Here is a 19,119-nt window from a genome sequence, read left to right on the forward strand (position 1 = left end):
TGCAGTGAATTCTTGTGTCTTCTCAGTAGCATTATAATTTCTGTGGCCAGAACCTCATGCTTTTTAAAGAACATCAATCCTACCAGCTAGCCTCCAAACTATATGACCAGTCACATTCTTGATTGTTTTCAATGTAAATCATGTCAGTTGTCACCAACGTTCCTAGGCCTAAATTAGGGGCTAGGCTATAATTCCAGGGCGCACAGAGGATGGCAGGTACTGTGCTGGGCTTTTTGCATAGACTATCTCACTTAATTTGAACAGTGCCCTGCAGAGGTAGGTATACTTATGTCTGTTCTATAGATGAGATAACTGGACCCCAGAGACTTTCAGTCACTTGCCCAAGGTTAATTGTAGGAGAACCAATATTTGAACTCAGATTTTCCTAACTCAAAGTTTGTTTCCTCCTAGGGATGCTATAGAAATATTGGGTTTTCTCAAGAGTCTCCAGAGAATTCTGTGATGTTTCTAGTGAAAGGTGTTTTTAAAAGTCTCTTTTTGATTGCAGCTCTGCTTTGGATAGACACTGCCCAATCTTTAAGAGATGCCGTTGCCACTGCGACTACCACTCGGAAGCTCCAAGCAGGAGACTAAGAAATCTCAGTTCAGCAAAGTTGTGCCCAGTGATCATGGCCAATCTGAAAAGGTTAGAATAAGCCGTCTTTCCCAACAGTGTCTGGAGTAACCTCTTCCTGTGCTAGCTTAGTCCCTATCCTCGCCCCTAAATCTTTTGGAATATGTGTCGTTTAATTTGAGGAGGGAAGGAATGGGGGCCCTTGTAGTTGGAGAAGACCAGCAAATTAGAAATTGGGGGGAAAAGTGTGAACTTTGCTTTCCCATAAAAGTATGGCCAAAATAAAGGCCATCCTCCACAATTTTCAAGAACAAACAATATTCAGCTCTTGTAATGATAATATTCACACTTTTACTACCTCTAAGATGCTCAAAGCACCTTTCCAAAAGGCTGCTTAGTACATCCTGGGGAGAATATAAAGCTTAAGTCAACGAAAGTATTATCAAGCTTTTTTAAGTTAAAAAATTGATCCATTTTGACTCTGCTGTTTTTACCTTGTAGGTAGTTTGACATACTCATTCCAGTCCTGGGATGTTCTCTGTTCATTCATTGTTATACATATTTTAATCAGAATTTCACTAACAGTTATGAATTGTCATTAAGAGAGCATTTCCTAGAGCAAACATTATTAGGCCAATTTAATTTACTTGATTAGTTTCCTCTCAGTACAGATAAACATTTTCTAATAATTTTCATTTTAATTTTACCAGAGTGATTTTCACATAGAGTCTAATTTTTTTCCTGTGTAAATTGGCAAGAAATTTTTGACACATTTATCAGATTTTTGTCCATATCAAATTTTCTGATTAGAGTTCTGCCATTGTAGGTTTTCTTGGTGGTAGGGATTTTTCCAAGTGCCGCTTTCCTGGGGCACAATTTGTAAATCTAAATATTTTTTTAAAAATTTGATTGCTGATACTATTACAGATGTCCCCTATTTCCCCACCTTTTGCCCACCTCCACTCAACCCCTACCTCTGCTTCCCCTGGCCTTTACCACATTGTTGTTTGTATCTATAGGCTGTGCATATACATTCTTTAGCTAATATTTTCACCTTCTTTTATCCAATCCCCCCACCCCCCTCCCCTCTGACATTTGTCAGTCTGTTCCATGTATCCATGCCTCTGGTTCTGTTTTGTTTGTTCATTTTGTTCATTAGATTTCACATATTAGTGAGATCATATGGCTATCTTTTTTCTCACTGGCTTATTTCACTTAATAATCTCCAGGTCTACCCATGCTGTGGAAAAGGGTAAGATTTCTTTCTTATTTACAGCCCCATAGTATTCCATGTGTAAATGTACCAAGTGCCCACCAGTAGATTGGTGGGCTGTGCCCACATTCCATGTGTAAACAGCCCAAGTGCCCACCAGTAGATGAGTGAATAAACTCATCTACTGGTGGGCACTCATCTACTGGTGGGCACTTGGGCTGTTTTCAGATCTTGGATTTTGTAAGTGACACTGCAGTGAACATAGGGGTACATATATTCTTTTGATTTGGTGTTTTAGGATCCTTAGGATATATTTCCACAAGTGTGGTCCATGGGTATTTCCATTTTAATTTTTTGAGGAAATTCCATACTGTTTTCTACAGTGGCTGCGCCAGTCTGCAAACCCACCTATAGTGCAGAAGAGTTCCTTTCTCTCTGCATCCTTGTCAGCACTTCGTGTTTATTGATTTATTGACAGTAGCCATTCTGGCAGGAGTGAGGTGGTACCTCATTGTAGTTCTAATTTGCATTTCTCTGATGATTAGTGATATTGAGCATTCTTTTTGTATGTCTATCGGCCATCTGTATGTCCTCTTTGGAGAAGTGTCTATTTAGGTCCTTTGCCCATTTTTAAATTGGATATTGGACTGTTTATCTCCTAGGTGATGAGTTGTATACGTTCTTTATATATTTTGGAGATTAACCCCTTATCAGATGTATCATTTGCAAATATGTTTTTCCATACAGTGGGTTTCCTTTTCATTTTGTTGATGGTTTCTTTTGCTGTGCAGAAACTTTTTAGTTTGATGTAGTCCCATTTGTTTTCTTTTTCCTGTGTTTCCCTTGCTCTAGGAGACATGTTAGCAAAAATATTGCTCTGGCAGATGTCTGAGATTTTGCTGCCTGTGTTTTCTTCTAGGATCTTCATGGTTTTGCAACTTACATTTAAGTCTTTTATCCAACTTTAGTTAATTGTGTATAGCATAAGTTAGTTGTCTAGTTGCATTTTTTGCATGTCCAACTTTCCCAGCACCATTTATTGAAGAGACTGTTTTTCGTCCATTGTATGTATATATAAATTTTTATTGAGTTCAGTTTCACCTGTCAATTTTATTTAGGGCTGATTATTTCTATCAGTAATATTAACTAGGAATTGGATAACAGATTGACAGTTTATTTCTTAGCTAATTTGTGAGAAAATAATATTTTAATTTTTTACTAATTATTTGCACTAGGATTATTTATTGTGAACAAGATAAAAGATTAACAGTGTACTCACAGTTACACTGTTTATATAAAAAGTCTATATAAACTGTAAATATTCATAAATCATATTTTTAAAGTATATGATTGGTTTAGGTGAGAATGGCTATCATAAACAAAGGAATAAACAACAAACGTTGGAGAGGGTGTGGGGAAAACGGGACTCTGGTCCACTGTTGGTGGGATTGCAGACTGGTACAACCATTATGGAAAACAGTACGGAATTTTCTCAGAAAACTAAAATTGGACTTGCCTTTTGACCCAGCAATTCCACTGCTAGGATTGTATCCTAAGAACCTTGAAACACCAATCCAAAAGAACATATGCACCCCAATGTTCATAGCAGCACAATTTACAATAGCCAAGAGTTGGAAGCAACCTAGGTGCCCGTCAGTAAATGAATGGATCAAAAAACTATGGTACATATACACAATGGAATTTTACACTGCAGAAAGAAAGAAGGAGCTCCTACCTTTTGCAACATCATGGATGGAACTGGAAAGCATTATGCTGAGTGAAATAAGCCAGGTGTTGAAGGACAAATACCATATGATCTCACCTTTAACAGGAAGCTAAACAACAAAACAAACAAGCAAGCAAAATATAACCAAAGACACTGAAATAGAGAACAGTCTGACAGTGACCAGAGGGGAGAGGGGAGGGAACTTCAGGGGAAATAGGGGAGGGATTTAGAGGAACATATATAAAGGATACATGGACAACAACTGAGAAGGGTGGAAATGGGAGGGAGGCGCGGAGTACGGGGGGTGGGATGGGATGGGAGTAATAGACAGAAAACTGTACTTGAAAAATAATTAAATAAAAAATTGGGAAAAAATAAAGTATATGATTGGTTTAAAAGTATATATGGTTAATATTGGATAGTATACCAATTAATATGAGAGAAGTAAGAGGGAAAATTAACTTTATCAAGCTATTTTGCTCATTGTAAGATTTACACTGAAGGTCATCTTGTCTCTTCACAGCCTTGTCCCCATCATCAATAATTACCTCCTTCAGGGATTCTCTAAGCAGCAGTGAATGTCAAAATTTCTTTTTCTTGTAGTTTATTGGGTTTATTAGATGCATCCACAGTTGCTTGGAGGTTCTGGAGTTACTCCCTGAGCCCCAAAGATGACTCAAAAGTCCCTAAAAAAGTCTGTTCACAATTGGGTATACTCATTTACCTCTTTTACTTTTTTAGAGAGGGGAGAAATACCGAGTAAAGATATCTTCATCTTCACCTCAGGGGCCTCTCAAAAAGAGATCAGCTTTGGAAGATCTCACCAACGTGAGTATACTAGTCCAATCCTCTGCTGTGATTGTTGCGTAAGGTTTAGACAAACCTTCCTTGAGGGTCCTTTTCAGTTTACCAGACTCTGACCCTTTCTGGAATGTTGAGAGGTGATTTTTATTGGAATCAATGACGCAATTTCAGAAATTGCAAGGGCTCTTCTGCTGGCACATGCATTTGGGTTAATTGGTGAAGCTCTCTGGAAGCAACAGGTAGAGTGGTTATTAGATATGAAATTGTAGAGAAATGAAAACTATGGGATCTTACATTTAGACAAAGTCCAGAGGTTGGTCAACGGATTGCCTAGGACTTGAAGGTGAATACTGGTGGATTTTTTATAGTCTAGGCAGTGTTTATCAATTCAAGCACTATGAGGATTTGGGAGAGGAATTTTTTTTCTGTTGTATAGGACTGAGCTTAGCCAGCATTCCTGGCCCCCAGGCATTAAGTTCCAGGGCATCCCAGTCATAGTGACAATAAAAAATGTGCCCTGATAATATGGAATCAAGGAACACCATAGATCCATGATCTGGTCTTCAACTGTGAAGATGTAGAAACTCAGTTTTAACTAGAATTCCTTTTTTCAGGGGGAGTGGTTTTTTTCTCATTGTTGTTCAAATACAGTTATCCCCGTTTTTCCTCCCATTACTCTTCCTTGCCCTGCCCACCTCCCTCCCACATTCAGTCCTCCCTATGGCCCCTGTTGTCCTTGTCCATGGGTCCCTTATACATGTTCCTTGACTTGACCCTTCCCCTTCTTTCCCTCATTATCTCCCTCCTCCCTCCCCTCTGGTCACTGTGAATTTGTTCTTTATTTCCATGTCTCTGGTTCTACTTTGCTTGCTTGTTTCTACTGTTGATTACATTCTACTTAAAGGTGAGATCATATGGTATTTGTCTTTCACTGCCTTGTGGGAGTGACTTTTCCTTCAAGTCCCCCTCGTCCGCCATGGATGAAAGTAGATAAGACATGACATGATCTGCTTGGGGAGGAGAGGTGGCCAGTTTCTTCGAGGAAAAAGGCCATGAGCAGTGGCCAGTTTCTCAGGAAAAGGCACTGAGTCCCCTCCTCCAAGGGCTTTTATTAGGTTGTAATACACAGGTGAATACAGGGTGTCAAGGATCAAACAGTAGATAACATTTCAAACAAATCTGAGGGCTTAGTCTGAGTCAGTGTCTGTCAGGAAAGAGTTTTGCAGAAACTTTGGGAGACATACTCATTTCCTTTTGGACCCTTATCATGTGAATGAAAGCACTCTTAGCAGAGCAGATTTCACAGGTTTCTCAGGAATGCTTTGTGATGCCAGATTTTCCCCCAGACATGCTCTGACAAGGCGAGGAGCTGCACACCCCCTCCCCATTAGGTCTTCAGGCTTAAGAGGATTAGAGCCAGGAAGTGCTTCTCCCAGATGATATGGGGACTTGGGCTGTCTTACAGAGCTGGAGGGCACAGGTCTATTGCTCACTCTTTATTGCAGCCTACCCCCCCCCCCACCAGAGTCCTTCCATGATGGCCTCCCATGTGGTCAAGTCTGGCTTAAGTTGTTCCCTGCTGTGAGGAGACTTACCCGTCATGGACTTCTGACCATGCTTTGGGGGCAGGGAGAGGAAACTGAGGCAGCATTTGCTACCAGAGACAAGCCTTGTCTCCTGTGGCTTGCATTCTGGAGGTCACTCGCTCATCCTTAGCCATGGGGATGGTGGTGGTAGTGGTGGTTAGGGTTACAATTCCTGAAACCAGGCAGAGCCGTCCACAACACTGCCTGGCTTATTTCACTTAGCATAATGCTCTCCGGTTCCATCCATGCTGTTGTGAAGTGTAGTAGTTCCTTCTCTCTTTCTGCTGGGTAGTATTCCATTGTATAAATGTACCATAGATTTTTGATCCACTCATTTACTGATGGGCACTTAGGTTGCTTCCAGCACTTGGCTATTGTAAATTGTGCTGTTATGAACATTGGAGTCCATAGGTTCTTTTTAATTGGTGTTTCAGGGTTCACAGGGTATACGTCCAGCAGTGGAATTACCAGGTCAAAGGGCAGTTCCATTTTTAGTTTTTTGAGGAAATTCCATACTGTTTTCCACAGTGGCTGTACCAGTCTGCATTCCTACCAACAATGTACTACAGTTCCCCTTTCTCTACAACTTCACCAGAACTTGTTATTTGTTGATTTGTTTATGGTGGCCATTGTGACTAGTATGAAGTGGTGTCTCACTGTGGTTTCAATTTGCACCTCTGATGGCTAGTGATGTTGAGTATCCTTTCATATGTCTCTTGGTCCTCTTTATGTTTTCCTTGGAGAAGTATCTGTTCAGGTCCTCTGCCCATTATTTAGTTGGATTTTTGTCTTTCTGGTATGGAGTCCTGTGAATTCTTTACATATTTTGAAGATCAAACTCTTGTCTGAGGTGTCATTGGCCAATATGTTTTCCCATACAGTTGGTTTCCCTTTCATTTTACTGATGTTTTCTTTAGTTGTAGAGAGCCTTTTTTTTTTTTTGAGGTGGTCCCATTTGTTTATTTTTTCCTTTGTATCCCTTGCTCTAGGGGACATATCAGTGAAAATATTGCTGTGCAGAATATCTGAAATTTTCCTGCTTAAGTTTTCTTATAGGACTTTTATGGTGTTGCAGCTTATATTAAGTCTTTTATCCATCTGGATTTTATTTTTGTATATGTGTAAGTTGATGATCGACTTTCATTTTTATGCATATACCTGTCCAGATCTTCCAACACCATTTGTTGAAGAGGCTGTTTTTGTTCCTTTTTATGCTTCTACCCCCTTTATAAAATATTAATTGACCATAGAGACATGGGTTTATTTCTGGCCTCTCTATTTTATTTCATTGATCTATTTGTCTGTTCTTATGCCACTGCCAAACCGTTTCGATTACAGTGGCCTTATAATATAGCTTGATATCAGATATTGTGATCCCTCCTACTTTGTTCTATCTCAGAATTGCTGAGGCTATTCAGGGGTGTTTATGGTTTCACATTAATTTTTGAAATATTTGTTCTGTATCTGTGAAATGTCATTGGTATTTTAATAGTGATTGTGTTGAATCTATAAATTGCTTTGAGTAGTATGGATATTATGATGTTAATTTTTCCAATCTATGAATACAATATATGCCTCCATTTATTTCTTCCTTAATTTATTTCTTCAGAGTTGTGCAGTTTTCCGAGAACAGGTCTTTTACTTTCTTGGCTAGCTTTATTCCTAGGTACTTATACTTTTTCTTCTTGCTATAGTAAATGGGATTTCCCTCCTAATTTCTGTTTCTGATATTTCACTGTTGGTATACAAAAGTGCCTTGTATCTCACTGTTTTGCCAAATTCACATGGTAGGTCCAGTAGTTTTTTGGTGTAGTCTGTATGTTTTCTATGTACACTGTCATGTCATCTGCAAACAATGACAGTTTTACTTCATCCTTTCCAATTCAGATGCCTTTTATTTCTTTTTCTTATCTGATTCCTATGGATAGAACTTCCCAATATTATTTTGAATAGAAGTGGTAAAAGTGGCTCTGGCTGGTATGACTCAGTAGATTGAGTGCTGGCCTACAAATCAAAGGGTTACTGGTTCAAATCCCAGTCTAGGGCACATTCCTGGGTTGCAGGCCAGGTATAGGGAACATGCAAGAGGCAACCACACATTGATGTTTCTCTTCCACTCTTTCTCCCTCTCTTCCTCTCTCTAAAAATAAATAAAATCTTATAAAAATTAAGAAAAAATGGTGAAAGTGGACACCTTTGTCTTGTTCCTGATCTTAGTGGGAAAGCTTTTATTTTTTTTGTCTGTTGAGTATGATGTTGGCTCTAGGTTTCTCATATTTGGGCTTTATTATGTTGAGGTATGCTCTGTCTACTGCTACTTCACTGAGTGTTTTTTATCTTAAATGGGTTCTGTACTTTATCAAATGGTTTTACAGCATCTATTGTTATGTTTATATGGTTTTTGTCCCTTTGTTTTTGTGATATATTATGTTTATTATTTGGGGAATATTGTATGATCCTTGCATTCCTGGGATGAATCCCTCTTGATCACAGTGTATGATCTTTTTAATGTATGGCTGGATATGGATTGCCAATATTTTGTTGAGGATTTTTGCATCTATGTACATCAGCAATATTAGCCTGTAGTTTTCTTTCTTTGTTGTGTCTTTATCCACTTTTGGGATTAGGATGATGCTAACCTCATAAAAAGAGCTTGGGAGTCATGTCTCTTCTTGCATTTTTTGGAAGAGTTTGACAAGGATATCAGTTTGCTGTTCCATAAATGTTTTGTCAGACTCTCCTGTGAAACTCTGTGGCCCAGGGATTTTATGTGCTGGGAATTTTTTGATTCCTGCTTCAATTTCAGTAGCTATTATTGGTCTGTTCAGGCTTTCTGCTTCTTCATTCAGTTTTGGAAGATTATATGTTCCTAGAAATTTGTCCAGTTCACCCAGTTTTCAAATTTCTTGACATGTAGTTGCTCACAGTAATTTCTTACAGTTCTTTGTATTTCTGTGGTATTAGTTGTAATTTTTCCCCTTTTATATCTGATTTTATTTACTTGGGTCATCTCTCTTTTTTTATTGATGAATTTTGTTAAAAACTTGTCAATTTTATTCATCTTTTCAAAGAATCAGCTCCTGGATTTATTGATCCATTGGATTGTCCTTTTAGTATCTATGTCATTTAATTCGGCTCTGATCTTGATTATTTCCTTCCTTCTATTCATTCTGGGCTTTGTTTATGGTTGTTCCTCCAGTTCTTTGAGATGTAGGGTTAGGATGTTTATTTGAAATTTTTCTCTTTTTTAGGTAGGCCTCTTTTGCTATGAACTTCCCTTTCAGGACTGCCTTTACTGTGTCCCACAGCTTTGGGGTTGGTGTATGTTCATTGTCATTTGTTTCCAGAAACAAATGGAAACAAATTTTTGTTTGATTTTTGATTTTTTCCTTGATCTCATTGTTAACTCATTCATTATTTAATAACACGTTATTCACTCTTCATGAGCTTTACTGTTTTTCAGTTTTTTCCCTGAGGTTGGTTTCCAGTGTCAAGCCCTTGTGGTTTGAGAAAATGCTTGACATGATTTAAATTTTCTTGAAATTTTTATTTTAAACTTATTTATTTTAATTGTTGTTCAAGTATAGTTTCTGTCTTTTTTTAAATTTTCTTGAATTTTTTGAGTCTTGTTTAGTATCCTCTCATGTGGCCTATCTTTGAACATGTTCCATGTGCATTTGAAAAGAATATGTATATTGCTCCTTGAGGTGAAATGTTCTATATATATCAGTTAAGTCCATTAGATCTAATGTGTCATTCAGTGCCACAATATCCTCATTGATTCTTTGTTTGGAAGATCTATCCATTGTTGGAAGTGGTGTGTTAAAATCCCCTGCTATATATGTGCTGCTCTCCATATCTTTCTTGAAGTCATCCAAGATTTCCCTTATATATTTGGGTGCTTGTATGTTGGGTGCATATATGTTTATAATGTTTCTATCTTCTTGATGGATTCTTCCCTTGACTATTATGAAGTGTCCTCTGGGTCTCTTTTTATGGCCTTTGTTTTGATGTCTATTTTGTCTGGTAGAAATATTGCTAACCTGACTTTTTTTCCTGTTGGTTTTGTGGGAATATTTTTATCCCAGTCTTAACTTTCAGTCTCTGTAGGTCTTTTGTTCTGATGTGGTTCTCTTGTAGACAGCATATATGCAGGTCATGTTTTCTTATCCATTCAGCTACCCTATGTCTTCTGATTGCAGCATTTAATTCATTTACATTTAAGGTTATTATTGATAGGCACTTATTCATTGACATTTTCCCCTTTGTTCTTTTCTCTCTCTCTCTCACTCTTTTTCTTCCTTTTCTTAAAGCAATCCCTTTATCATATCTTGCAGTGCTAGTTTGATGGAGGTATATTCTTTCAACCTTCTTTTGTCTGAGAAACTCCTGTTTTGCCTTCCATTTTAAATGAGAGTCTTGCTGGATAGTCTTGGTTGCAGGCCTTTGCTTTTCATTACTTGGAATATTCCTTGTCATTCCATTCTGGCATGTTGTGTTTCTGTTGAGAAATCAGCTGCTAGCCTTATTGGAGTTCCCTTGTATGTTGCTTCCTATTTCTCCCTTGCTGCCTTTAAGCTTCACTTTTTGCTGTTTTAATTATGATGTGTCTTGGAGTGGGACTCTTTGGATTTTGGTTGTTGTTGGGTCATTCTTTGGTGGGTCCTTCCCTCCTGCTGGTTGACTGAGGGTCACTCCACCCACCATGTCTTGTGTGCTATTGTGCAGGTGCTGCCAGAACAAAACCAGAAAGCCTAGGAACCAAACCCACAGCTACAAAAATAAGTCTCATTTGCAATTCCACTATCAACAGAGAATTAACCAGTATTAATAAGGGTGTAAAGAGATTAAGACTATTACAAGAAAGGAGAGCAAATATGAGATGACCTACTGAAAGATGATTTTGAGAGGGTAGAGGACAAGGTATTAATATGAGTAGGAATTGGTGTGATATGAAGAGAAAAAGTAAGATTTACATCATAAATAAAAAAGGGAATGGAGAAGGTGTAATGTAGTAAGAGAATGGAAGTGTATTGTATTAGGTTGAAAAAGAAATTTTAAAAAATAAAATAAAATGAGAGAGAGAAAGAAAAAGGGAAAAAAGTAAATAAATAATAAAAAACAGGAACCAAATTGGAGAAAAAGATCTACCACAGCACTATCAATAACAATTGAGTTAAAGTTAATATGGGTGGGATGGGAGTAAGGGGGAAAAAAGAAGAAAGAAGAGCTTAAGATTTCTAGAGGAAAAGGAAGTTTTTGAGATTTTGAGATAATAGAGGGAGTGGGAATACTAAGAGTGAGGAATGAAAACCAGGCTAAGACAGGGAAAAGGTAAAATTTGAGGTGAATAGAAAAAGAAAAAAAGAAACAAAGAAAAAAGGCTGGGACAAAAGCAAAAGAGAGAGAGAGAGAGAGAGAGAGAGAGAGAGAGAGAGAGAGAGAGAGAGAGAGAGAGAGAAAAGCAGGCTAGTATAGGGAAAGATTAAAATTTAAGGTGAAAAAAGAATAGGAGAGGGGAACAGTAAAATTTGAGATTTGAAATACAAAAGTAATGATGATCTAAAGTTGAAAAAATGCAACAACTATGCTATACACAACCAATGGGCCAAGATTGCTAATGGTGGAGAGAGAATGAAGGTATTTTAAGAATGGGGAAAAAGAATGTGAGATGACCATTGATAAGAAAATTGGTTTGAGAGGGTGGACAGGAAAGAAATAGTAAGAGTGTGAAATGGAAACAAGTAGTACCAAGAGAGAAAACAAAACTTGAAATGAAAATAATAAGAGGAAAGAAGAAGGTAAAATGGGGTGAGCAAAGGGAGGAGCAAAATATGAGAATTGAAATAAAGTATAATATAAAATCTAGTGACTTAATATGCACAAACTTGAAAGACAAGAAATGAATGTTAAAAAGCAATGCAGGAAAGAAAATATCACAAATCATGGAGAATACCATGGTGGCTTTCATCTCAGAAGCATCTAATATTTACCACTGTTTTTTCTATCTAGTTCCACCTCTGGTGATGTCAGATGGTGACCCTGTCTGGCCTTAGGCATCCTGTTCGAGACTACCAGGGATCTACTGTCAGTGGCTGGCTCCTTCATTTGTTAATCTAGTTACTCTGCACTCAGCAGTCAGGCTTAAGCAGCACAGGGTGGGGCAGAATCCTTCCTATGGTTAGGGCTATTGCTTCTCCTCAGGCTGCTGCCACTTGGAGGAGGGTGGTCAGCCTGAGAAGGATGGCTCCTAGAGTATGGGAGATGACTCAGCACTGGGATCCTGGCGGCTGGTCTCTCAGTTCTCTCTTCCAAAGCTACCATCCCCAGTCTCAAGCATCTCTAGTCCACTTTGCCTTTGCCAGGATCCAGGGTAAGTGGCTATAAAGGAAATTTTATGTGTTGGCCCTTTAAACGAGTCTTTGTGTCTCTAGCCATCTGTCTCTGGCAGAGAGCAACCCTGCTGTTTTTCACAGCTGTATGTTATCTGTGTACTTTTCAGGCTCTGGTACTCTAGGCTGGGGATCCCAGTTTGGGGTTTAGACCCCACACTTCTCAGGGGGATCTCCCTGGCTGCTTAAATATCCCTCCGGCCCTTCAGCTGCCCACTATGGGTGCCCAGCCAGCTCTCTCGAGTCTCCACCACAGTCATGTGGAGCTCTCACTCCCTACCAGTTATGTGGTGTTGAAGCTGTTTCTTCTGTCTGTCCATGGTTATAAGGCTTTTCTCTTGCTATTGTTTAGTTGTTTATTCCAGATGATTTCTCCACAATTTACTTGTAATTCAAGATTGGCCCTGGGGGCCCTGACTGGTGTAGCTCAGTGGATTAAGCATGGGCCCGTGAACCAAAAAATCGCAGTTTGATTCCCAGTCAAGGCACATGCCTGGGTTGTGGGCCAGTTCTCAGCAGGGGATGCATGAGAGGCAACCATACATTGATATTTCTCTCCCTCTCTCCTTCCCTTCCCCTCTAAAGATAAATAAATAAAATCTTTTTTTTAAGATTTTATTTATTTATTTATCTTTAGAGGGGAAGGAGAGAGGGAGAGAAACATCAATGTATGGTTGCCTTTTGTGCGTCCCCTGCTGGTAGTTAGCCTGCAAGGAACCAGCCTGCAACCCAGGCATGTGCCCTGACTGGGAATCGAACTGCGATCGTCTGGTTCGCAGGCCCGAGCTCAATCCACTGAGCTACGCCAGCCAGGGCAATAAATAAAATCTTTAAAAGAAAGGTTGGTCCTGGGAGGAGGTTAGTATAACTTCTATTCACTCCTCTGTCATCTTGGTCCCACCCTTGACTAGAATTCTTGAGTTTCCTTCCAAGTTACTTCCCTTCTGGTATTATTAAGGCAAAACCAGCAAAACCCAGAATTAACAGAATGTTACTAATTGAATGTAGAATTGGGCCAAAGGAAATCTTTGATCTTACATAATAGTAACTGATGCCTACTGAGCACTTACCATCTGCCAGGCACTATTCTAAGCACTTTTTCCTGTATCAACTCAATTCTCATATAAGCCTTTGAGATACAAGCTATAAGTATCTCTACTTTAAAAATAAGAACTCCAATGTTTGTTTTGAAGTCTGTTTAATCTAGCATACCAAGAACCCTGGTGAAATATTCCTGTCCTCCTTAGTGAGGCATCCTTCTGTGGCTGCCAAAATACTTGTGTCTACTAGATGATATTTTTACCCCCTTGGCCAGGATTAGATAATCATTGTCAAAGTTCTCCCCTTTGGATCTCTGCTCTTTAGATGCTACGTGACCACCTTGGTGCTAATACAATCTCTTCCCCATAGAGGTTACAACATATATGATTAGGTTACAGCTTTGTGCATAATTTCAGATTTACTATAGGTTGGTTGAAAGAGACCCCTTTCACACATACCTGTGGCGTTAGGTTCATTTCTTGAATTACTTAACCATGGATTTAGAAACCTGGATGAAATAATGTAGCCATACAAATCAGGACCACCTGAAGCCCATCGTGGTGTAACTTCCCTTGGCCTACAGAGTTCATGATGTGAGTGTGGTGACACTGTGCAAAGCAGGGTCTCATGGCATGTGAGAAACTTCTTTGCTATGTCTCAGTCCTTTTTTTCATGAAGTTTATATGGCCATTTATAAAGAACCAACACAAATATACTAGGAGGAAGTACATGCAGATCTCCAGGACCCTCCTGATACTCCAACTGAATTTAACTTCTGCTAGGCCACACCTCATCCAGGTTGGGAGTGGGGTTAAGAAAGGCATCCCTGAGCAGTATCTTTGCCTCTATCTAGCTTTCCAGAATCTCAAAATGTCCATTTTCATTTTGCAGTCTGAATCTCTATTTCATATATAGGGAGTTTGTAAAACTCTAGGTAAAGTTAAAATGAAAACTGTGCCACATTCTTTGAAGAGCAAAGGGGGATGACTTGAGGGCCCAGGAAAGAATTCCCTATTGGATTGTAGTTGTTTGTTATGATATGATGATACAAAGGTATCACATTTGTATATTTCATTTGGAGATCATTTTAGATATAAAAATACTTGCAAAAACAGTGCAAAGAACACACATACATCCTTTACCCAGAGTCACCTGTTGTTAACATTGTATCTCGTTTGCTTATATACATCATGGCTCTTTTACCCCTAAGTACTTTAGTATATACTTCCTCAGAACAATTAACAACTTTATAAAATTACATTGATAGAGAATTTTTATGTAATCTATCATCCACATTCCAGGTTTTTAGTTGACCTTATGAGATCAATATTATAAGCATTTTCCCCCCTCCACTAAAGGATTCAGTCTAGGGTCACTTACTTGTCATATCTCTAGCTTCTTTTAATCTGAAACATTTCCATAGCCTTCCTTTTTTAAAAATGATATTACCCTTTTTAAAGAATAGAGTCCCACCCAACTTCCTCTATTAAAAATAGAACATTCATCATTTTGTGTTTGTCTGTTGTTTCCACGTGATTAGATTGATGTTATACATTCTTGGCTGAAATACTGTGTTGGTGATGTTCTCTTCTTTTTAGGGTATCACATCTGGAGACACACACTGTACATCTGTCCCTCACTAGTGACATTTAATTTGATCACTGAGTTAAGATGTTGTCTGGTTTCTCCACTGTATAATTACAAATTTTTTCCTCTTGCAACTAATAAGCAGTCTGTGGGACACACTCTTAAGATCCTATAAATAACCTGCTTTTCATCAAATTGTCCCCTAGAGTTAGCATCCATTGATGATTTTTTCCTAAACCAATCTTTATGATGAGTTTTCCAACTCTAGCACTCAATCCCCATTTACCACTCTGACATTGACATTCTACTACAAGCATGAGCCTTCTCTTCTTTTCTGTTTATGTATTATTGATAAGGGCTTATGAATTCCTATTCTTTCTGTGGTTTACTATTTATTATTGTGCTTAATTATTTTTGTGCTGCTGAACCTGTTGTAGATTTGACTAGTAGAGTCCCCTTCAAGATGACTGCTCTGACATACTCTAGTAATCATGACATACTGTCATAATTTTTTTGAGCAGCCTCTTTCTAGCATAACAAGATGTTCCAGATTCATCTTATACCTATTTTTCTCGGCCCTGGAGTGGTATCAGAGGCCAAGATCTCAGTGCTAGGTGTGCTACTGGGGTGTCTGATTTTTCTGTCTTTTCAGTAGACAGACTAGGAAATATCTACATGGATACACACATCCACACATGTGTGTACTTATACATATATCTATACACACAGATACACACATACAAATCTATATACTCATATGTATATATACATATTTAAAAATCATGAGTTCATAAATCTCTCATTCCAACAGAGATCATTCTTGTATTCTCCAATCCATATTTATAACTTCCCTGTTTTACAATAAGAATCCTGGTTTCCAAGAATATCAGTGTATTTTCCCAGTATTATAATATATCTGAGTTTCAAAATTACTTTATCCATGCCCTCATAATAAACAAACCTAATAAAAAGTGTTCCAGATTTACTTGCAATATCCCCTGACACCCCACAGACCCATCCTGATTGAGAGTGTATGTGGTGAGGGTATGTAGTCTAATATTGTGTTTACTTGACTTAGTTGTTTTTTGTCTTGTATTTTCTTCTGTTTTTCTTTAGCATGGTTATAGTATTTACGTGGAATATAATTAGGTTTGATTTATTTCATGTCATTTTATTTTTAGTATATTTCATTGATTATGGTATTACATTTGTCCCAATTTTCCCGCCTTTGTCCCCTCTGTCCATTTCTCCCTTCCCTCCAGCATTCTCCCTACTTAGTTCCTGTCCATGGGCAGTACATGTAATTTCTTTGGCTTCTCCATTGCCTATACTATTCTTAAGCTCCCCTATTTATTCTGTACCTATACAATTATGCTTCTTATTCCCTATACCTTTTCTCCCATTCTTCCCCTTCCCCCTCCTAGCTCATAATCCTCCAAATGGTTTCCATAACTATATTTTGTTACTGTTCTAGTTATTTGCTTAGTTCATTTAAATTTTTTGGATTCAGTTCTTGATATTTGTGAGTTTGTTGTCATTTCTTAAAATTTATTTTGTTGTTCAAGTACAGTTTTCTGTCTTTTACTCCCAATCCAGCCCATTCCCCAGTGCTCCCCACCTTCCTCCCATTTCCACCCTCCTTAGTTGTTTTCCCTGTGTCCTCCACACTTGTTCCTGTAAATGCTTCTCCTTTTTCCCTGAAATTCCCTCCCTGCTCTCCTCTTGTCAATGTCTTCATGTTCTCTATTTCAGTGTTCTTGGTTATATTTTGCTTGCTTGTTTGTTTTCTTGTTTAGCTTCCTGTTAAAGGTGAGATCATATGGTATTTTTCTTTTACCACCTGGCTTGTTTCACTCAGCATAATGCTTTCCAGTTCCATCCATGCTGTTGCAAAGGGTAGGAGCTCCTACTTTCTTTCTGCTTCATAGAATTCCATTGTGTAAATGTACCATAGCTTTTGGATCCCTTCATTTACTGATGGACACCTAGGTTGCTTCCAACTCTTGGCTATTGTAAATTGTGCTGCTATGAACATTGGGGTGCATAGGTTCTTTTGGACTGGTGTTTCAGAGTTCTTAGGATATAATCCTAGTAGTGGAATTGCTGGGCCAAAAGGCAGATTCATTTTTAGTTTTCTTAGAAAATTCCATATTGTTTTCCATAGTGGTTGTACCAGTCTGCAATCCCACCAACAGTGAACTAAGGTCCCCTTTTCTCTACAACCTCGCCAACACTTGTTGTTTGTTGCTTTGTTTGTGTTGTCCATTCTGACCACTGTGAAGTGGTATCTCATTGTGGTTTTAATTTGCATCTCTCTGATAGCTAGTGATGTTGAGCATCTCTTCATGTGTCTCTGGATCCTCTATGTGTGCTTCTTGGAGAAGTGTCTGTTCAAGTCCTTTGCCCACTTTTTAATTGGGTTGTTGGGTTGCTTGCCTTCTTAGAGTGGAGTCATGTATGTTCTTTGTATATTTTGGAGATTAAACCCTTGTCTAAGGTATCATTGGCAAATATGATTTCCCATATAGTTGGTTTTCTTTTTATTTTAATACTGTTTTCTTTAGCCATTCAGAAGGTTTTTATTTTGATGAGATCCCATTTGTTTATTTTCTTTTATGTCCCTTGCTCTAGGGGACATACCAGTAAAACTGTTGTTGCATGAAATACCTGAGATTTTCCTGCCAATGTTCTCCTCTAGGACTTCAGTGGTATCACAGCTTATATTTAAATCTTTTATCCACCTTGAATTTATTTTTGTATATGTTTGTATAGGTGCTGGAATTTCATTTTTTTTTGCACGTAGCTGTCCAGTTCTCCCAACACCATTTGTTGAAGAGGCTATCTTTAGTCTATTTTATGTTGGTGCCCCCTTTCCTGAATATTAATTGACAGTAGAGACTTGGGTTTATTTCTGGGCTCTCTGTTCTATCCCATTGGTCCACTTCTTTTAATGCCAGTACCAGGCTGTTTTGATTACAGTGGCCTTGTAATACAGTTTGATATCAGGTATTGTGATCCCTCCTACTTTGCTCTTGTTTCTCAAAATTGTAGCAGCTATTCGGGGTTGTTTATGGTTCCATATACATTTTTGGAGTCTTCGTTCTATATCTGTGAAATATGCCATTGATACTTTAATAGGTATTGCATTGAATCTTTAAATTGCTTTGGGTGGTATGGACATTTTGATGATGTTAATTCTTCCGATCTGTGGACATGGTATATGTTTCCATTTGTTTGTGTCTTCCTTGATTTCTTTCTTCAGTGTTGTGTAGTTTTCTGCATACAGGTCTTTTACCTCCTTGGTTAGGTTTATTCCTAGGTATTTTTTTTTTTTTTTGCTGTATCGAATGAGATTTTATTCTTGATTTCTGCTTCTGCTATTTCATTGTTGGTATACAAAAACGCCTTTGATTTCTGAATATTGGCTTTGCATCCTGCTGTTTTGCCAAATTCATTTATTAGGTCAATCAGTGTTTGGGTAGAGTGTATAGGATTTTCCATGTACACTATCATGTCATCTGCAAACAGTGACAGTTTTGTTTCCTCCTTTCCAATTTGGATGCCTTTTATTTCCTTTTCTCGTCTGATCACTGTGGCTAAAAGTTCTAATATTATATTGAATAGAAGAGGTGAAAGTGGGCAAACTTTTCTTGTTCCTGATCTTAGTGGAAAAGCTTTTACTTTTTGCCCATTGAGTATGATGGTGGTTGTAGGTCTTTCATATATGGCCTTTATTATATTGAGGAATGCTCCCTCTATTCCCATTTTTCTGAGTACCTTTATCATAAAAGGGTGTTGTACCTTATCAAAAGCTTTTTCCACATCTATTGATATGATCATGTGGTTTTTGTCTTTGCTTTTGTTTATGTGATGTATTACATTTACTGATTTGTCAATATTGAACGATCCTTGCATCCCTGGGATGAATCCCACTTGGTCATGGTGTATGACCTTTTATATATTGTTGGATGCAGTTTGCCAATATTTTGTTGAGGATTTTAGGATCTATGTTCATCAGCGATATTGGCCTAAAGTTTTCTTTCTTTCTTGTGTCTTTATCTGGTTTTGAGATTAGGATGATGCTGGCTTCATGAAAGGAGTTTGGAAGTCTTCCATTATTTGAAGTTTTTTGGAATAGTCTGTGAAGGATAGGGGTTAGTTCTTCCTTAAATGCTTTGTAGAATTCTCCTGTGAAA

At 38.2% G+C, this 19,119-nt stretch overlaps 1 protein-coding gene across 3 annotated transcripts in view; it reads left to right on the top strand.

The window, feature by feature from the left end:
- The first annotated feature begins 513 nt into the window (after nt 1–513).
- CCNB3 (cyclin B3) overlaps nt 514–19,119 on the top strand; it is a 73,516-nt gene continuing 54,910 nt past the window's right edge. For all 3 annotated transcript variants that reach the window (XM_037057714.1, XM_037057715.1, XM_037057716.1), the window contains exons 1-2: nt 514–646; nt 4,255–4,341. In XM_037057714.1, coding sequence (XP_036913609.1) covers nt 545–646; nt 4,255–4,341 — 189 coding nt within the window. In that variant the 5' untranslated portion in view covers nt 514–544. The remainder of the gene's footprint in view (nt 647–4,254; nt 4,342–19,119) is intronic.

This window comes from Sturnira hondurensis, unplaced genomic scaffold (genome assembly GCF_014824575.4).
Source record: "Sturnira hondurensis isolate 20B ecotype Veracruz unplaced genomic scaffold, ASM1482457v3 Scaffold0009723, whole genome shotgun sequence".
In the NCBI taxonomy this organism is placed as follows: domain Eukaryota; kingdom Metazoa; phylum Chordata; class Mammalia; order Chiroptera; family Phyllostomidae; genus Sturnira; species Sturnira hondurensis.